This window comes from Haliotis cracherodii, unplaced genomic scaffold, assembly GCF_022045235.1.
Source record: "Haliotis cracherodii isolate W230 unplaced genomic scaffold, xgHalCrac1.p SCAF_6, whole genome shotgun sequence".
NCBI classification, from domain to species: domain Eukaryota; kingdom Metazoa; phylum Mollusca; class Gastropoda; order Lepetellida; family Haliotidae; genus Haliotis; species Haliotis cracherodii.
In genome coordinates, this window is record NW_027266319.1 from 52251932 (window position 1) to 52267217 (window position 15286).

At 42.1% G+C, this 15286-nt stretch overlaps 1 protein-coding gene across 2 annotated transcripts in view; it reads left to right on the forward strand.

The window, feature by feature from the left end:
- The window catches only part of LOC139445865 (carbonic anhydrase-related protein 10-like), a 166893-nt gene that overhangs the window by 36847 nt on the left and 114760 nt on the right, over positions 1-15286 (forward strand). Inside the window, exon 2 of one of the 2 annotated variants that reach the window (XM_071227099.1) lies at positions 14412-14459. The exons of the other annotated variant lie outside the window; for it this stretch is intronic. Coding sequence (XP_071083200.1) covers positions 14412-14459 — 48 coding nt within the window. The remainder of the gene's footprint in view (positions 1-14411; positions 14460-15286) is intronic. 2 annotated transcript variants of the gene reach the window in all.

The window sequence follows — 15286 nt, forward strand, 5'->3', positions numbered from 1 at the left end:
AAGGTTAAGCAGCTATATGCAGCGGTCAATGCGAGAGTCGTTTATGAGTCACAGATGGATATTTATGTTTTTGCTTATTTAGATCAATGGCATTACCTTAGTTATTACTCAGACCTCTAAATGTCAACGCAAAAACTTTGCATGTCGACCTTTTCTTCAGCTTTTATCATCCGTCTGACTCAGAAAGTGGGTTGAGTAAAATACATCTGAACAACTTTCTCAAGCATTAACTCCCCTGTTTCATAAACATGCCTTTGAAACTAGGAGTTTTGTTTGTTTGTTTGTTGTTTAACGCCCCGCTCAGTATTATTCTAGATGTATGACGGCGGTCTGTAAGTAATCGAGTCTGGACCAAACAATCCAGTGATCAGGCTCGCTGACTTGGTTGATGCATGTCATCGTACCCCAATTGCGCAGATGGATGCTCATGATGTCAATCACTGGATTGTCTGGTCCAGACCAGATTACAGACCGCCGTCATATATCTGGAATATTGCTGAGTGCGGCGTTAAACAACAAACAAACCAAACCAATCAAGACATCAAATAAATTCTCTTTATGGAGGAACGGTCTATTGAATTATTTTTTGGGTTAGAGCTGAGGCCAGTGTTTTTCTTGGACAAATTCCGTCTTCTTCCCAGTATAACTTGTGGCCGGTCCCTTATTTTTGCACCAGTAAAAAGACAACTCGCCCACAAAACACATTCCTAAGAAAAGAACTCCCAATGTGAAAAGGTCCAAATTGTAAAGATCCACCATATTTTTTAAGTCAGAGTCAGAGTCCTGTCTAGCCCAGTTCTAGTAATCCTCACAGAACCTCCCCACAAAGAACCTGGAGAAACTGCACAGTCAGCTATAAATGTCTCCAATAGCTACATTTACTTATACAACTTTGTCCCTAGGAGACAATTTTAAACATGAACGCCATATTTGTCCGACGACTCTACCAAAACAAAATCTCCTCCCTGTTGAAGTAGAACTCATATGGTTTACTTTGATCTAACACTAACCCCTCAATTTAATTATTCCTCTTCTGTTTACACACGGGGTGAGATCGGGTTACCCCCGAGGCAGACAATGGGACAAGGCTGGTTACTGAGCGAAGCAATCTCCCACTCGTCACCATGTCGCTGAAGTGCTATATCGCCGGATCTGCTGATACCCTTCGATTTTCATCCAAGGCCTAACTTCAAAGGAGTCCTTGAGGATTTGGCTGTGATGTTTTCGTTGTCGCTAGCCTAATAGCTATCTAGTCCTATTTAACGTCGGAATGCTGTCCCGGTCACGTGGTACCCTTGTAGATATGAACGAGGATCCACTATATTCCGGAGTCGAATCGCTTCAGAGGCTCCATTTGAAATCTCGGTTGTCTCTAGACTCGCGTTTCCTTACCGCTCTTTACCCCAGACTGTTAGCAAGCAGTCTGCGGCGATAGAGATAATCGAAGTAGGCTTAGGTATACCAGTGTAAGTTTATCAGATTCCTCTTGATTATGTTTCTAGGTTTGTCAAAAGCATAGTCGTGTTTTCCCAAAGTCCTGTATCACTTTGGGCTTTCCCACCAAAGAAGTTGACGAGCCGAGATACAAATGAAATACAGTTCTAAACGTCGGTAAACCATACCCGATGACTCATTAACACATCGTACATGATCTAAAAGTACTCAATGGCTAGATATCCTAGAAATAACGGAGGGAGTCGAGACGTGATTTGTTTTCACCGATCCTGTTTCCTACAAGGGCCTTATAAACCTCTCCCTCAACAAATCAGACAATACGACTCGAATATAAAACTTAAGGAAATCAGATCAGATATAAAGTATGTTTCGTCTGAAAATGCATCGTTTGTTCCACGTTGTAGCAAGACACTCCTAATCCTATGGTAACTTTACTATGGTGTGTTCTACACGTTTTACGAGATAAGTAATGTTATAACATTTGGATCAGTTATAACAAGTACAGATTGATTATTCGTGAGATTTAAAGTTGGTTGAAAATACGGAAGTTCAAGGTTGCATTAGTTAATTGAGTTTTATTTTGAAGAAAGTCTTTGGATTATTTCCTTTTGGGTAATATAGGCTCAGTCTCCTTCCAATCTAAGTCAATTCAGACTTTTTGTCCCGATACGAAACTTCTCTGCGTAAACACCTGTGGACACCTCAATACGAACTTTGACCGTCCAATCTAGATCAAGGATCCCAGGGATTCTGAACCAATCAGTTGTCAGCTTTCCAAAACAATAAATTTCGAATTTAGCTAAAAACACAACAGAACACAAAGAGTGTAGATTCCATGGCGCTCAGATGCAGGATACATAAGATATCCACAACAATATAATTGCGCTTTATGCGTTTGTTTTCGGAACTCCCCGATTGTATTCGTTTTCGACATACAGAAATGAGATATGTTTGTCAGTATGCTTCATTCACTTGTGCTGAGAATTCTGAAGTATCGACGCTGACTGACAGATCAGAACGTTCACCTGAGGCGACCTATTAAGGAGGTCTTCAGGTAGCGTATCGAAGTAAGACATCCAATTTTAATGAGATTGAGTCTCCATCACGTCATTTTTGAATTGATATATTCCCCAATTTTGAAAGTGTGCGCACGGGTGGCCCATCGATCGACTTAGGCGCCACAAATTGTGCCAGAAACCGAGCTAGTCTTGATTAGCACAATCAGACACACACACGCACGCACGCACGCACGCACGCACGCACGCACGCGTGCATGTATATAAGTGCAATAATCTTGAACGAGACTTTAAGCCCAATTTCACCTCACCTCACCGGAAGCCAGAAACCTATGATCGTGTAATACGTTGAATACTGCTTAATGTTGAAAAAAACATGGAATACGTTGAAAAAGTTCGCCTAGATTAAGTTTCTAGGTTCGTTAGCACCAGGGGCTTTGAGGTAGCCCAGTGGTTCGCTCGTCACGCCGAAGACCCGGATTCGGTTCCCCACATGGGTACAATGTGTGAAGTCCATTTCTGGTGTCCCTCGTCGTGATATTGCCGGAATATTGCTAAAAGAAGCGAAAAAAGATACTCACTCACCCACTCCCTCTTCAGCACCCATGTGGTAAACGTCTACGACCTGCATCAGTATTTCCACATCAAGATGACACGCCGTGAAGATCCGGGGTAGAATAGGTCTTCAGCAACCCATGCTTGCTGTAAAAGGCGACTATGCTTGTCGTAAGAGGTGAATAACGGGATCGGGTGGTCAGGCTCGCTGTCTTGGTTGATGCATGTCATCGTATCCCAATTGCGTGGATCGATGCTTATTATGTCATTCACGGGATTGTCTGGTCTAGACTTGATTATTTACAGACCGCTGTCATATAGCTGGAATAATGCCGATTGTGGTGTTAAACAACAAACAATGACAACAACAACGACACACCGTGATGCGGAGATACTGTTCAAAGCGATGTTTAGCCCAATTCACTCATTCACTCACTCACTCACTAACACACCTGGGGTTTATTAGAAACACTAAGAGAAGCCGCATCAGTTATCGTCCAGCCGATGGCGTTTTGCGCATGTCACGCCAGTCACAACGAACGTGACTTTCTTTCGAGTTTTTTTCTGGCCAAGTATCTTGAAGTTTTAGTGTGTAGGACAACACAGACCTTGATATGTTTATTTGTATGGAAAACGTAATGAAAAATAAAATTAAGTAACTGAAAGGTTATCGTCACGGAATTAAATCAAATGTCTTCTGTTTACCTGTAATAACAATGACAGTTAAAATGAAAAATAAAATGTCCTTTAGCAAGGTTATCCTTTAATAGTTCTACTTTTATACTAGTGACGTACTTCTTCAGACTATATATCAAATAGCATGAGACAGTAATTACGTACCTTAAACAAAGAAGTTTTTTGTGAGATGAAAGTATATGTGAGCGAGTGTATGATTCCAACCAAATGGGTAAATACATGAAATGCGTTTTATTTGTTTGAGGTAGATAAAACCAACATATCAAATAATTTCACATTTTTTTCATGTGCAATACAAATGAAGCATGTGGTGCCTAACCTTTTCCAAGTGCATATATGCGTAATATACTGAACCGCTAAAGAAACGTCACCATGGAAAGATATATGAGAAACCTTATTTTTCCAAACCAGTTAGCATATTTTGAGACATATTAAAAAGGTGAAATTTGGCAAAACTGATCATCAAGGTTGAAATTAAAGTGTCAAATGTTTAAAGTGAAACACAACACTAGTCTCTGAGAGTCAGAGTCACAAGTCAGTATCTCGTGTGTCCGCCAGGTGCATTGATGACTGCCGTGCAACGTCGATACATGGAATGGATGAGGCCTTTGATGAAGGCCATAAGCACTTGATCCCACACTCTGAGGAACGCCTGACCCAGTTTAGCTGCAGTTGTCGGCCTTGCCAAACAGGCTTTTTCAAAGAAGTGACCGAAAACAAGCACATCTGGAGTATCCTAGCCAAAGTGGGGAACATAATATGAACTGTTTTTTTAAATGAAAATAACAATGAAAACGAGTCGTCTCAGAGTTTGGCGTGTTTTTGTGAGGTTACTTTTTCGCGAAGCTGACCAACCCAATGTGTTTTTCGGCTGAATAATAACACGTAATGTTGTAGGTGAATTTAGGTGCATGTAGGTGCATGTAGGTGCATGTAACTGTACACAAAGGCCGCGGGACACGTTGTTTGACTCACTGTCGAGGATCCATATATAAAGCAGTTTTATGCATGTGTCTATCACACGATGCAAGACAACCTTACGGCAGCCGTGATCCTTACAAACTGTTCAACTTGCTTCCGTTAGCTTTTGTCTTCAAATCAAAGTGTATAATACATCATCTCTTTTATGAACAGAATAACACATCTTATAACTGACTTTAAAAATTCAGCTTCCGCCTTTGCCGAAGTAGGCTTGAATTTAGTGACTCGATCGTAGCGTCACCAGTGGCTATTTCGAGGTCATGTCCCATCTATGTCCCTTCTATTTTCCAATCAGATTCAACCTATCGTATTATATTACTTGCATTTTCTTCACACAAAATGACGGCGCCCATTCTAGACGATCTGATCGATAATCAAGATCTATATCGTTATAAAACGGGTCTTATCTCGCGAAGTGCATCAAATTTCTTGTGCACTTTCAATGAAAACATGAAATGATAATATCTGTTAACGTTACACAAGCTTTGCAAGTCCTGCAATTGACCTAAATCTGCGCGGCAGTTTACGAACCGGATGTCGATTTTGTTAGGCGATTTTTATTTGACTATGCATAGACTCGTAACTACACCCAAAACAGAACTCCGAAGTCCCAGCCTGGTTCGGCGAGGGTAGAAACTGGACTTTTATTGTCAGTAACTCCCTTGCATTTGCCACTGGAAAATGAGAATAACATGTCTTCAAAACGAGCGTTATGTTATTGAAAGTATCTGGAGGTACACGGTTTAAAGCGAATTCATGCATCATCACCTATCATGCAGTAGCTAACGGATGAAGCCGAATGGACCCGAGGGCCAGCGGAAAAGGGACCACGTGTAACATGTCTTGTGATTGGTCTGTTGTAGTTTCATAATACCTGTGATTGGTCGTTTGGGCCATGCTTGGACGGTCGGGTAGCCTTGTGGTTAAAGCGTTCGCTCATCACGCCGAAGACCCGGGTTCGATTCTCGACATGGGTACAATGTGTGAAGCCCATTTCTGGTGTCCCCCCGCCGTGATATTGCTGGTATATTGCTAAAAGCGGCGTAAAACCATACTCACTCACTCGTACAACTTCAAGATTACAAGGTTCAAATATGGGGAAGTACGAAATGTTTGGGTTGTCTGAATAGATCATTTTATGATGCATTTCAGTCTAGCAAATATCGGCAGCCTTTATCACGCAGTGAAAATGTTTCAGTTTCACACGAAGCAGTAACTACAACGTCCGGAGTTTAACGAGATATGAGCATCAGACGGTTGAGTGTAGCCCCCTTTAAACAGAACGTGACATTCCACGTTTCTCACGGGCTGCTGAACGCCTGTCTGCGAGCTGCCCTGTGTTCCGTGTATCACACAAGTAACAATCCACGTACAATCTCCAGCTCCCATTCATTACTGTCAGATGCCAGGCATCGGTTGTAGAATCAATCACACACGCGATAGGCTTCTGTTCGGGCTTAGACCTAATTCCCGAATCTGATCTGAACGTATGAACGGGACACTATTCCCCAGCTTCCATATGCTGATCAGGAGTAGATAGTAGAATATTTATGTGGTATCCATTTCGTTGTGGGATACGTCTCGGTGGCAAGTCCGTCTCAGCACGATGCTAGCACGGCCCTATTGTCGTATAATCGTATATGTCTTTAACGGAGGCACGGGGGTCGCAATTCGCTGTGAGTTCTATCCCTTGAGCACGCCAGGAACCTAAGATCGTGGGTTCGAATCCCGGTTTGTTCCGATTATGTTTCTTGGTTTGTCAGCACCATACCCGTGCTCGTGGGTTTCACCGAAGTGGTAAACGTCTGAGACCTGCATCACCTCGGGCTTTCCTCACACATTAAGCTGACACACCGTGATATAACTGGAATACTGTTATAAGCGGCGTTAAACCCAACTCACTCACTCACTCGAATAACCACTTGTTTGTCTCATTTGCAGCAACCATCAAACATGGGCGTATATAGGAGTTTAGTAGTATAAGTATATCTGTATGTTATAACAATCAGATGAGTGGGTTAGTTTATAGTGTTATAACTGGAATACTGTTGAAAGCGGCGTTAAACTCAACTCACGCGCTTTGTATGTACCGTTATTTTCCTTGGTCCCCTGCAACGGATTAGCCGACTCATTGGTTCATTTGGTCGGCTTCGGGGTTTTCCGTGGTTTGTACTCGGACGGTGTTGGGCGTTGCTCAAAATGTTATTCATTGGCTTTTCCAGCCCAGACTTTTTTTTACTTATTATGATGTGACCACCGTCATATAGAAGGAATATTTCGCTGGCGTGATAATCAAATAAACGCTTTTCCAAGGTAACTCTATATTTTGATGCGTAATCAGCGCACACACTTTAGCGATAATGGTCGGTACACGTATGTTGGTTTGAAGTTGGGTCTGGGTATCCTAATCGTTTGAACATGCCTTGTGACAGCGACACTTCGGGCCTTCCTCCACATTAAGCTGACACGCCGTGATATAACTGGAATAATGCTAAAAGCGGCGTTAAACACAACTCACTCACTCGCTGTGACGGCGAAGTACTGGGTTCGATTTCCAACAGCGTGTGAAGTGTGTTCGTGGCGTCTCGCTGCGATATGACCAAAATAATGCTAATAATGGGTAGAATCAAACCCGGGTCTTCTACGTGGCGAGCCAGTGCAATAACCACTGGGCTACCCCACAGCATCCAGAGTTTGAACACTCGGTCAATAAATATTAATTCAAACAAATAAGTAACTGTCATCCTGTTTTATGTGTCATTCTGTGAATGTCTAAAAACACACAACTCAGAGGTCCTTATTTTGTCTCGGAAGATTGAAGTTAATTAACTTTAATTAGGTTGAAAATGGATCCCATAGGATTTGAATTAAAATTCGAACAAAATGAAAATTCAAAATGTCAATTTTGGCTTGCCGTTTTCTTTTCCAGTGTGCTCTCTACAGAAATTGTTTCGCAATGACTGGTAATGTTCATTCCCAATTAGAAATGTACAACAATACGAAAAAGAAGGGAATTTGAAACTTTGTGAACTTTGGAACACCACGCATTAAACGCCAAGCTACCGTATCTGTCGACGTCTTTACGTGTGGTTTGTTGTACAATTATAATCTCGATCATACTGTAAAGCCTTAAAGTCATTTTCATCATCATCATCATCATCATCATCATCATCATCATCATCATCATTTGTATTATGATTATTATTAGTGTTAGTATTAGCAGTTGTGCTAATATTACTACTACTTCTACTAGTAGTAGTTGAAGTAGTAGCAGTAGTAGTAGTAGCAGTAGTAGTAGTAGTAGTAGTAGTAGTAGCAGCAGCAGTTGTATACTTTGTTTGTTGTTTAACGCCGCACTCAGCAATATTCCAGCTATATAACAGCGGTTGGTAAATAATCGAGTCTGGACCAGACAATCCAGTGATTGAACAATGAGCACAATTGGGATACGATGACATTCATCAACCAAGTCAGTGAGTCCGATGCCGTTAGTCGCCTCTCACGACAAGCATAGGTTGCTGAAGATCCATCCCCACCCGCATCTTCACGGGGGTCATCAGAAATGATGTCCATATTCATACCCCAACTTAACATCATATCTCTTTGCAATCTAAGTTCTGATTTAGTTTACGGCGTGGTCTTGGGAGGTCGTTGTGCTAAGACGCTCTTACGACAAGCATGCTGAAGATCAATTCTATCCCGGATCTTCACGTGGATATATATCCTGCAGGACAAAACAAAGTATACACTTAATACTTGGATTTTGCGAATAAATTACAAACGTTATCGAAATGTTATATTAGTAGGGTGGAAAAGTCGCCGAAACACAACTTTGATACCTGTATCAAATAATCCACAATCGAATCACCACTGGGAGCACGGATGGCCCAGTCGTCTATGTCGCCGCGATTCGCCGTGCAGAGTTGCGTCCCTTGGGCACGCCAGAAACCTATGATTGTGGGTTCGAACCCCGGTTAGCCCCGATTATGTTTCTAGGTTTGTCAGCACTATACCCCTGCTCGTGGGTTTCACCGAAGTGGTAAACGTCTGAGACCTGCATCACTTCGGGCTTTCCTCCCACATTAAGCTGACACCCCGCGATATAACTGGAATACTGTTAAAAGCGGCGTTAAACCCAACTCACTCAGTCACTCGAATAGCCATTTTTTTGTTTCATTTTTAGCCACCATCAACCATCAAGCATGGGCGTACAATTTCTTTTGCTCGGAAGTTTAGCAGTATAAGTATATCTGTATGTTATAACAATCAAATGAGTGGGTAAATTTATAGTGTTCTCGTGTTCCCTAACTTATAAGAAGTTTGAGAAATTCAATCAAAAGCAACAAAATACGACAGAATTCATTTGACAAACTTCATGAAAATCAAATCATATCAAGTGACTTGAAATAATGAAATATAAGCCATGCATCCTGTCTTACCATAAATAGTACGGTACAGCCATACATGTCCATGGTACTACATGATAAAGGATTAACATGATACAAAGGATGAATCTTGAACGTCAAACTCTATCTACAGTATGGCGCTTCCTGAAACTGTCACCTGCACTAGCGATGTTAATCCACCAGACGTCGTGATTGCCCAACGCAGCCATCCCAGATTACACGTGCCATATTTCTTTAACTGGATGCGTCTTCAATATTACAGCCCAAAGCCACGATCAAAAGACGATGGGGAAGTTTCCGACACATATATTGTCGTCGGAAGTCACCATAGTGGTCTGCATAGTGATTACCTGCATTGCATTGGATCATAAATCAGTCTGATGAATAGGAATAAGTAGTTTCACGAAACTTATTACGTAACACATGTTTATTCATACATATCCTAACGCTCTTATAATCGTGAGTCTGTCTAAGTCTTTAAACCGACCCGCGAAGTTCCGGGGTAGAATTGATCTTCAGCAACCCACGCTTGCCGTAAAAGGTGACTATGCTTGTCGTAAGAGGCGACTAACGGGATCGGGTGGTCAGGCTCGCTGACTTTGTTTGATGCATGTCATCGTTTCCCAATGGCGTTGATCGATGCTCATGCTGTCAATCACTGGATTGTCTGGTCCAGACTCGATTATTTACAGACCGCCGTCATATTGCTGGAATATTGCTGAGTGCGGCGTTAAACAACAAACAAAGTATACAACTGCTGCTACTACTACTACTACTACTTCTACTACTACTACTACTACTACTACTACTACTACTTCTACTACTACTACTACTACTACTACTACTACTACTACTACTGCTACTACTTCAACTAATACTAGTAGTAGAAACGAACAAGTCTGTCTCAGTCTTTCAACCATACCATTTATCCTTGCCCTTGCGGTAATTCCCTATACTGATTGTCTTAAGGTTCTCAATCTCCCATCTCACTGGGGCACATTTGTCAGTTTATAAGTAGTTGCTGGTTTCTCTCAAAAATTGTTGATATTTCATATTCAGAGACAAAGGGTAAGTCTAGTCTAATCTATGCACAGCATGATTGTATGGTATTAATTCATATTGGGTATGCCGCCCGTTTGGTTAAAAACATTTCTGTTGCGCTGTGTCTACCAATGCGCACATATGTCCAAACCGTTTGCAGCTTAAGTATAATTTTCAGACACGTGTTAACGACACATAGAACTCTGTCAGGGTATTATTAACGATACTAGATACCACATACATGTACACCGCTAAAAGCAAACAATAAAAACTGAGTCCATTTAATTGATCATTGTCAAGACTGATAGATGAGAAACCTTTTCCTAGGGAATTAAGTGATTAGTTCTTGTCGATGGTATTTTTGCCGCTTTAGAGAACAATGGCCAGCTTGTGATGGTTGAGCAAGCAGTGGCCTGGTCCAAGGTCTATCCCATGGATTACAATTTCCTGGTCTTTCTAGCCGTGTCGGTTGCTCAGCGTAAAAGGCGGATATTAAAACCATTCCCCGGAAATAATATTTATTTCTCTGGAGACTTTGCTCTTTGGCGGTTTGGGCTTTATCACATCTGTTTCACCATGGTATAATTAAAATCAGGGTAACGCAAAATTACCACTCGCCTTTTCGTGGCTTTACTTCTTTCAATTTGTGCCTTAGAGGAATATTAGTGTTTTAGTAAATATGTTATTGCAAGTCAGCGTTTTATTATACATCTCTCAAAATTAAATCTGTTACACGACGTACCGCTGAGAGTGCGTTATTTTCAAGTAGCTTGGATATTATTATTTAGTGTAATAGCCAATAAAGGTTTCTTTTCGTATGGTCCTTCTTAGTAGAGTTTTACGCTACTGCTTACAATATTCCAGAAATATCTCTGCGTGGGACACTAGAAATGCCGTGAAGAACGGGATAGAAAAGGCCTTCAGCAACCCATGCTTGTCGTAAGAGGTGACTTACGGGATCAGGTGGTCAGGCTCGTTGACATAGTTGATACATGTCATTGATCCCAACTACGTGGATCGATGCTCATGATATTAATAACTGGATTGTCTGGTCCAGACTCGATTATGTACAGACCGCCGTCATATAGCTGGAATAATGCCGAGTGCGGCGTTAGACAACAAACAAACAACACTCACTTACTGAGAACTCAGATAAAGAACAAAAAACATGGATGCCAGGTTAAATGGGGAAAGCTGGTCAGTATCCCAAGCTAGAAAGTTTCAATATTAAGATGTTCCCCGCCGTGATATTGCTGGAATATTGCTAATAGAGGCGTAAAACCATACTCACTCATTTGAAACTAGCAGCCCGGCTCTGGTAGGGAAACATGTAATGTATAGTAACAAGGATGCTGACTAGCCGGCTAAAATTTCCATTTTAAGGAGACATGCTTTAACACCATGAAAAAACTGATGTTTGTTTTTTTAGATTAATTTAAACATCTCAATCTGTCACTTTATCAGATTTGAGATGCCGCAGCTTCCCGCAGTCCTCTAAATGTGATTGCACCGAAGATCTATCCCCCTTCCCTCTCCCCACCCCAATCTCGCCATTTGCAACATGCTTTGTAATAAGGACAAAAAATACCGTTACAACAGGCTGAAGCGACTGCATGAGTGATATTGTATTAAATGGAATCTGTTTTTTATTTACGTTGACGGGACTTAAGATTACGAGAGTCTAGTGCTGTAACAGCCCTCTGGAATGAGGCCATCTGGGTGTTCCCTTAGTGCCAAGAATGGCGTTATGAATGTACCGCGTGTTGAAAAACGATGTGTGGCTTTTCACTGTGTAGAACACACGCATTTTATAGCAGGGATTTCATGCATTATCTAACGCTCCTTTACAGCTAGCGTCATGCTGAGTGTTTAACAGGTTTTTGTCATGTTTTTCCTGGAACTATGAAGCCTATAGCGGGAAGCAGAATGTTTTGGTACTGAGACACTGTTTTGGCCGCTATGTTCAATGAGATGGGAGAGGTTTGGGCAGTTTTGATTGCTATGATTATGAGAAAAAAACGGATATGCTTAAATTTGGTTACAACCCGGCACCTGCTGTACTTGTCTTTTGGAGGATTAGATTTCGGGCAACTTGATAACTAAGTCTTGTTTATATGTCTACTCTTTGGCGTTTGATTAACAAGTAGTTTGTGGGTGTAGTTGGGTGGTAGGTATTTGTATGCTGGCTGGGGTGTAGATGTCGGTGTGGTTGGGTGGTAGGTATTTGTATGCTGAATGGGGTGTAGATGTCGTTGTGGTTGGGTTCTAGGTATTTGTATGCTGGCTAGAGTGTAGATGTCGTTGTGATTGGGTGATAGGTATTTGTATGCTGGCTGGGGTGTAGATGTCGGTGTGGTTGGGTGGTAGGTATTTGTATGCTGGCTGGAGTGTAGATGTCGGTGTGGTTGTGTGGTAGGTATTTGTATGCTGGCTGGGGTGTAGATGTCGGTGTGGTTGGGTGGTAGGTATTTGTATGCTGGCTGGAGTGTAGATGTCGGTGTGGTTGTGCGGTAGGTATTTGTATGCTGGCTGGGGTGTAGATGTCGGTGTGGTTGGGTGGTAGGTATTTGTATGCTGGCTGGAGTGTAGATGTCGGTGTGGATGGGTGATAGGTGTGGGTGTGGCTAGGTGCTAAGGTGTGGGTGTGGTTGCGTGTTAGAGGAAGGTGTTGGTGGCTCAGTGGTGGGTGTGGCTGGGTGGTAGGTGTAGGTGTGGCTGTGGTTGGTTTGTAGGTGTGCGTTCTGGGTTTTTTAGGATGTGATACTGTTACCTTGCAACAAGTCATTTCAGACAGGTGATGTTCGTCCTGGGTATGACTTCTCCATCCTTGGGAGTACACGTGGCCCAATCCTCTGTGTAGAGTAGCGTCCCTTTATCGAGCCAGGATCCTCTGATCCTTCCGTATGATCCTTGGCCAGACAGCACCATACCTGTGCTACTGGGTTTCACCAGTTTTCCACCATTGTTTCAACAATTTTCACCAGTTGCAGACATCTACATCCTGCATCTTTTCTCTCTTTCCCCAACTATCAATTAACCCCCAACTATCAATTAACCTGCAACGCCGTGACATCAAAACACCTAATAATGGTATTTCATTTGATATTCTCAAGTACTTTATCACCTGATGATATTTAGTGAAAAGACAATATTTTTAATTCCACCCCTTTTCTTGGCGCATTTGTATCCGAATGAGAACCCCATTTGAAAGATCTACGTTGTGGATCCGATATTACATTCCTATGAAATGTAAAGTTAATATTAATAACACTGAAAAGAGTACAATTACTCCACGTACGTATTATTTATCTATATAAATAGCGATAAAGGGGGCGGTAGGGTTGCCTTGTGATTAAAGCTTTCGCTCGTCACGCCTAAGACCCGGGTTGGATTTCCCACATGGGTGCAATGTGTGAGACCAATTTCTGTTGTCCCCCGCTGTGATATTGGCGGAATGGTGTAAAAAGCGTTTGAAAACCATACTCACTCACTATATGAACATGTGTTTAAGAGTAAAAGCGACAGTATGAAACAATGGTAATATTCTCTTTAAACTAACTGTTTATCGGTGTGTTTCAATTAGAAACCTGCCCGACTGTACCAGATCATGGCGCCACAACGACGTTTTGTCTGCCAACCACTGACTCGGCATTCCCTCCCTGAGAGTCAAGGGCAATATTCAGCATTCGCATAAAGAAAATTTGTCAGCCAGGCATTAAACCAGTTTTTCAAGAAAACGGCTTTTTTGTCGTCTTTGACATAATGGGGCGATTGGTTAGCCCAGTGGTTAAAGCGTTCGCCAAAGACCCACATGTTTGAAGCCCATTTCTGGTGTCCCCCGTCGTGATATCGCAGAAATATTGCTAAAAGCTGTGTAAAACCAAACTCTCTTTGACCAAATCGTGGTCTTCTCATGAAAAGTCAGTAGTGCAAGATTTTAGACATCATGGGAAAAGTTCTTATAAAAAGTTTCAAGCTCACAAAACTTTATTCAAAATATTCTTCGATAATTTCAATCGTAATCAACTCGCCAACTGCAGAAAAAGCATGAAAGAAGCACGGCAACCCTTCTGATGACCGGAAGTTCATTTCAGACGCCCCCTGGAATTGCTACTCTCGAAGCCAATGTGTGTCATGTTCATTTCCCGTTCTTAATGGGGTCCTTATACCTTTGATCCGAGCCAGGCATTCTCCCGTTGAGAAGTAATTTGTCTTTTCTTTTCTGAGAGCTTTACTAAACGGCTTGTCTTTATCTCGCCAGGTTCGGACGCCCTGTGGTCACGCTGGTGGACGTATACTGGACAGGCAGGTAGGCACAGGATTTCAGCGTCATGTTGTAAATTGTTCAAGTGGCGCCGAGGCTATATACGTTGATGATGTGTGAATGCGATAAACCCAAAGCGTGAGAAAGGATAAATCACAAACGTTATGAGTTTCATTTTACTGATCAAATTCAAACGCGGTGATTATCGAGTCCCATGACGATGCGAAAATGATTGCATGGAGCTTTAAATTTGTATTTTCCCATTACGCACCAGTCTAAGATAACAGGATTTATGATACCGGGGTTTAAGGGTCAGTTCGAGTCTAGGTACGGTAGCGGTAAACGGCTTAAGAAGCTCTGTCTGCTGCTAGAGGTATTAACCTTTTGGCACCATCCACTGTAGAGTAAACAGATTCGCTTATGGACGCTGTCAGTGATCATAGATTATTAGTCATTTGGGAAGATCAGCCGTCGACCGTGCTAGATCGACTCTCCACTCGCGACAACCACGTCATTTATTCTGAGATTTGCTCAGTCTGAAAACTCCCAGCTTACCCCCAACACTCTGTGGACACAAAGTGGGGTCATTCAATATAAAGCTTGGGGCGAGGGGTGTAGCTTTTATATTACCCTCACGAGAGCAAGAAGCGGACTGGACAGAGTCTTCAGGCGTGAGATAAAACTGGAATCCAGACAATTACGGAATTAGAATCCGATGGTACTGAAGTTCACTCTATTTGGGTCAATTAATCACTATCAAGATCTGTTATGTTGCGATAGACGAGAATTTTATGGGAACTGTTACTTATTTCCTCACTGTCAGGTTGTTCATAGTCTGACAGTTATAAGATAAAGGTAAACTTGGGTACGGT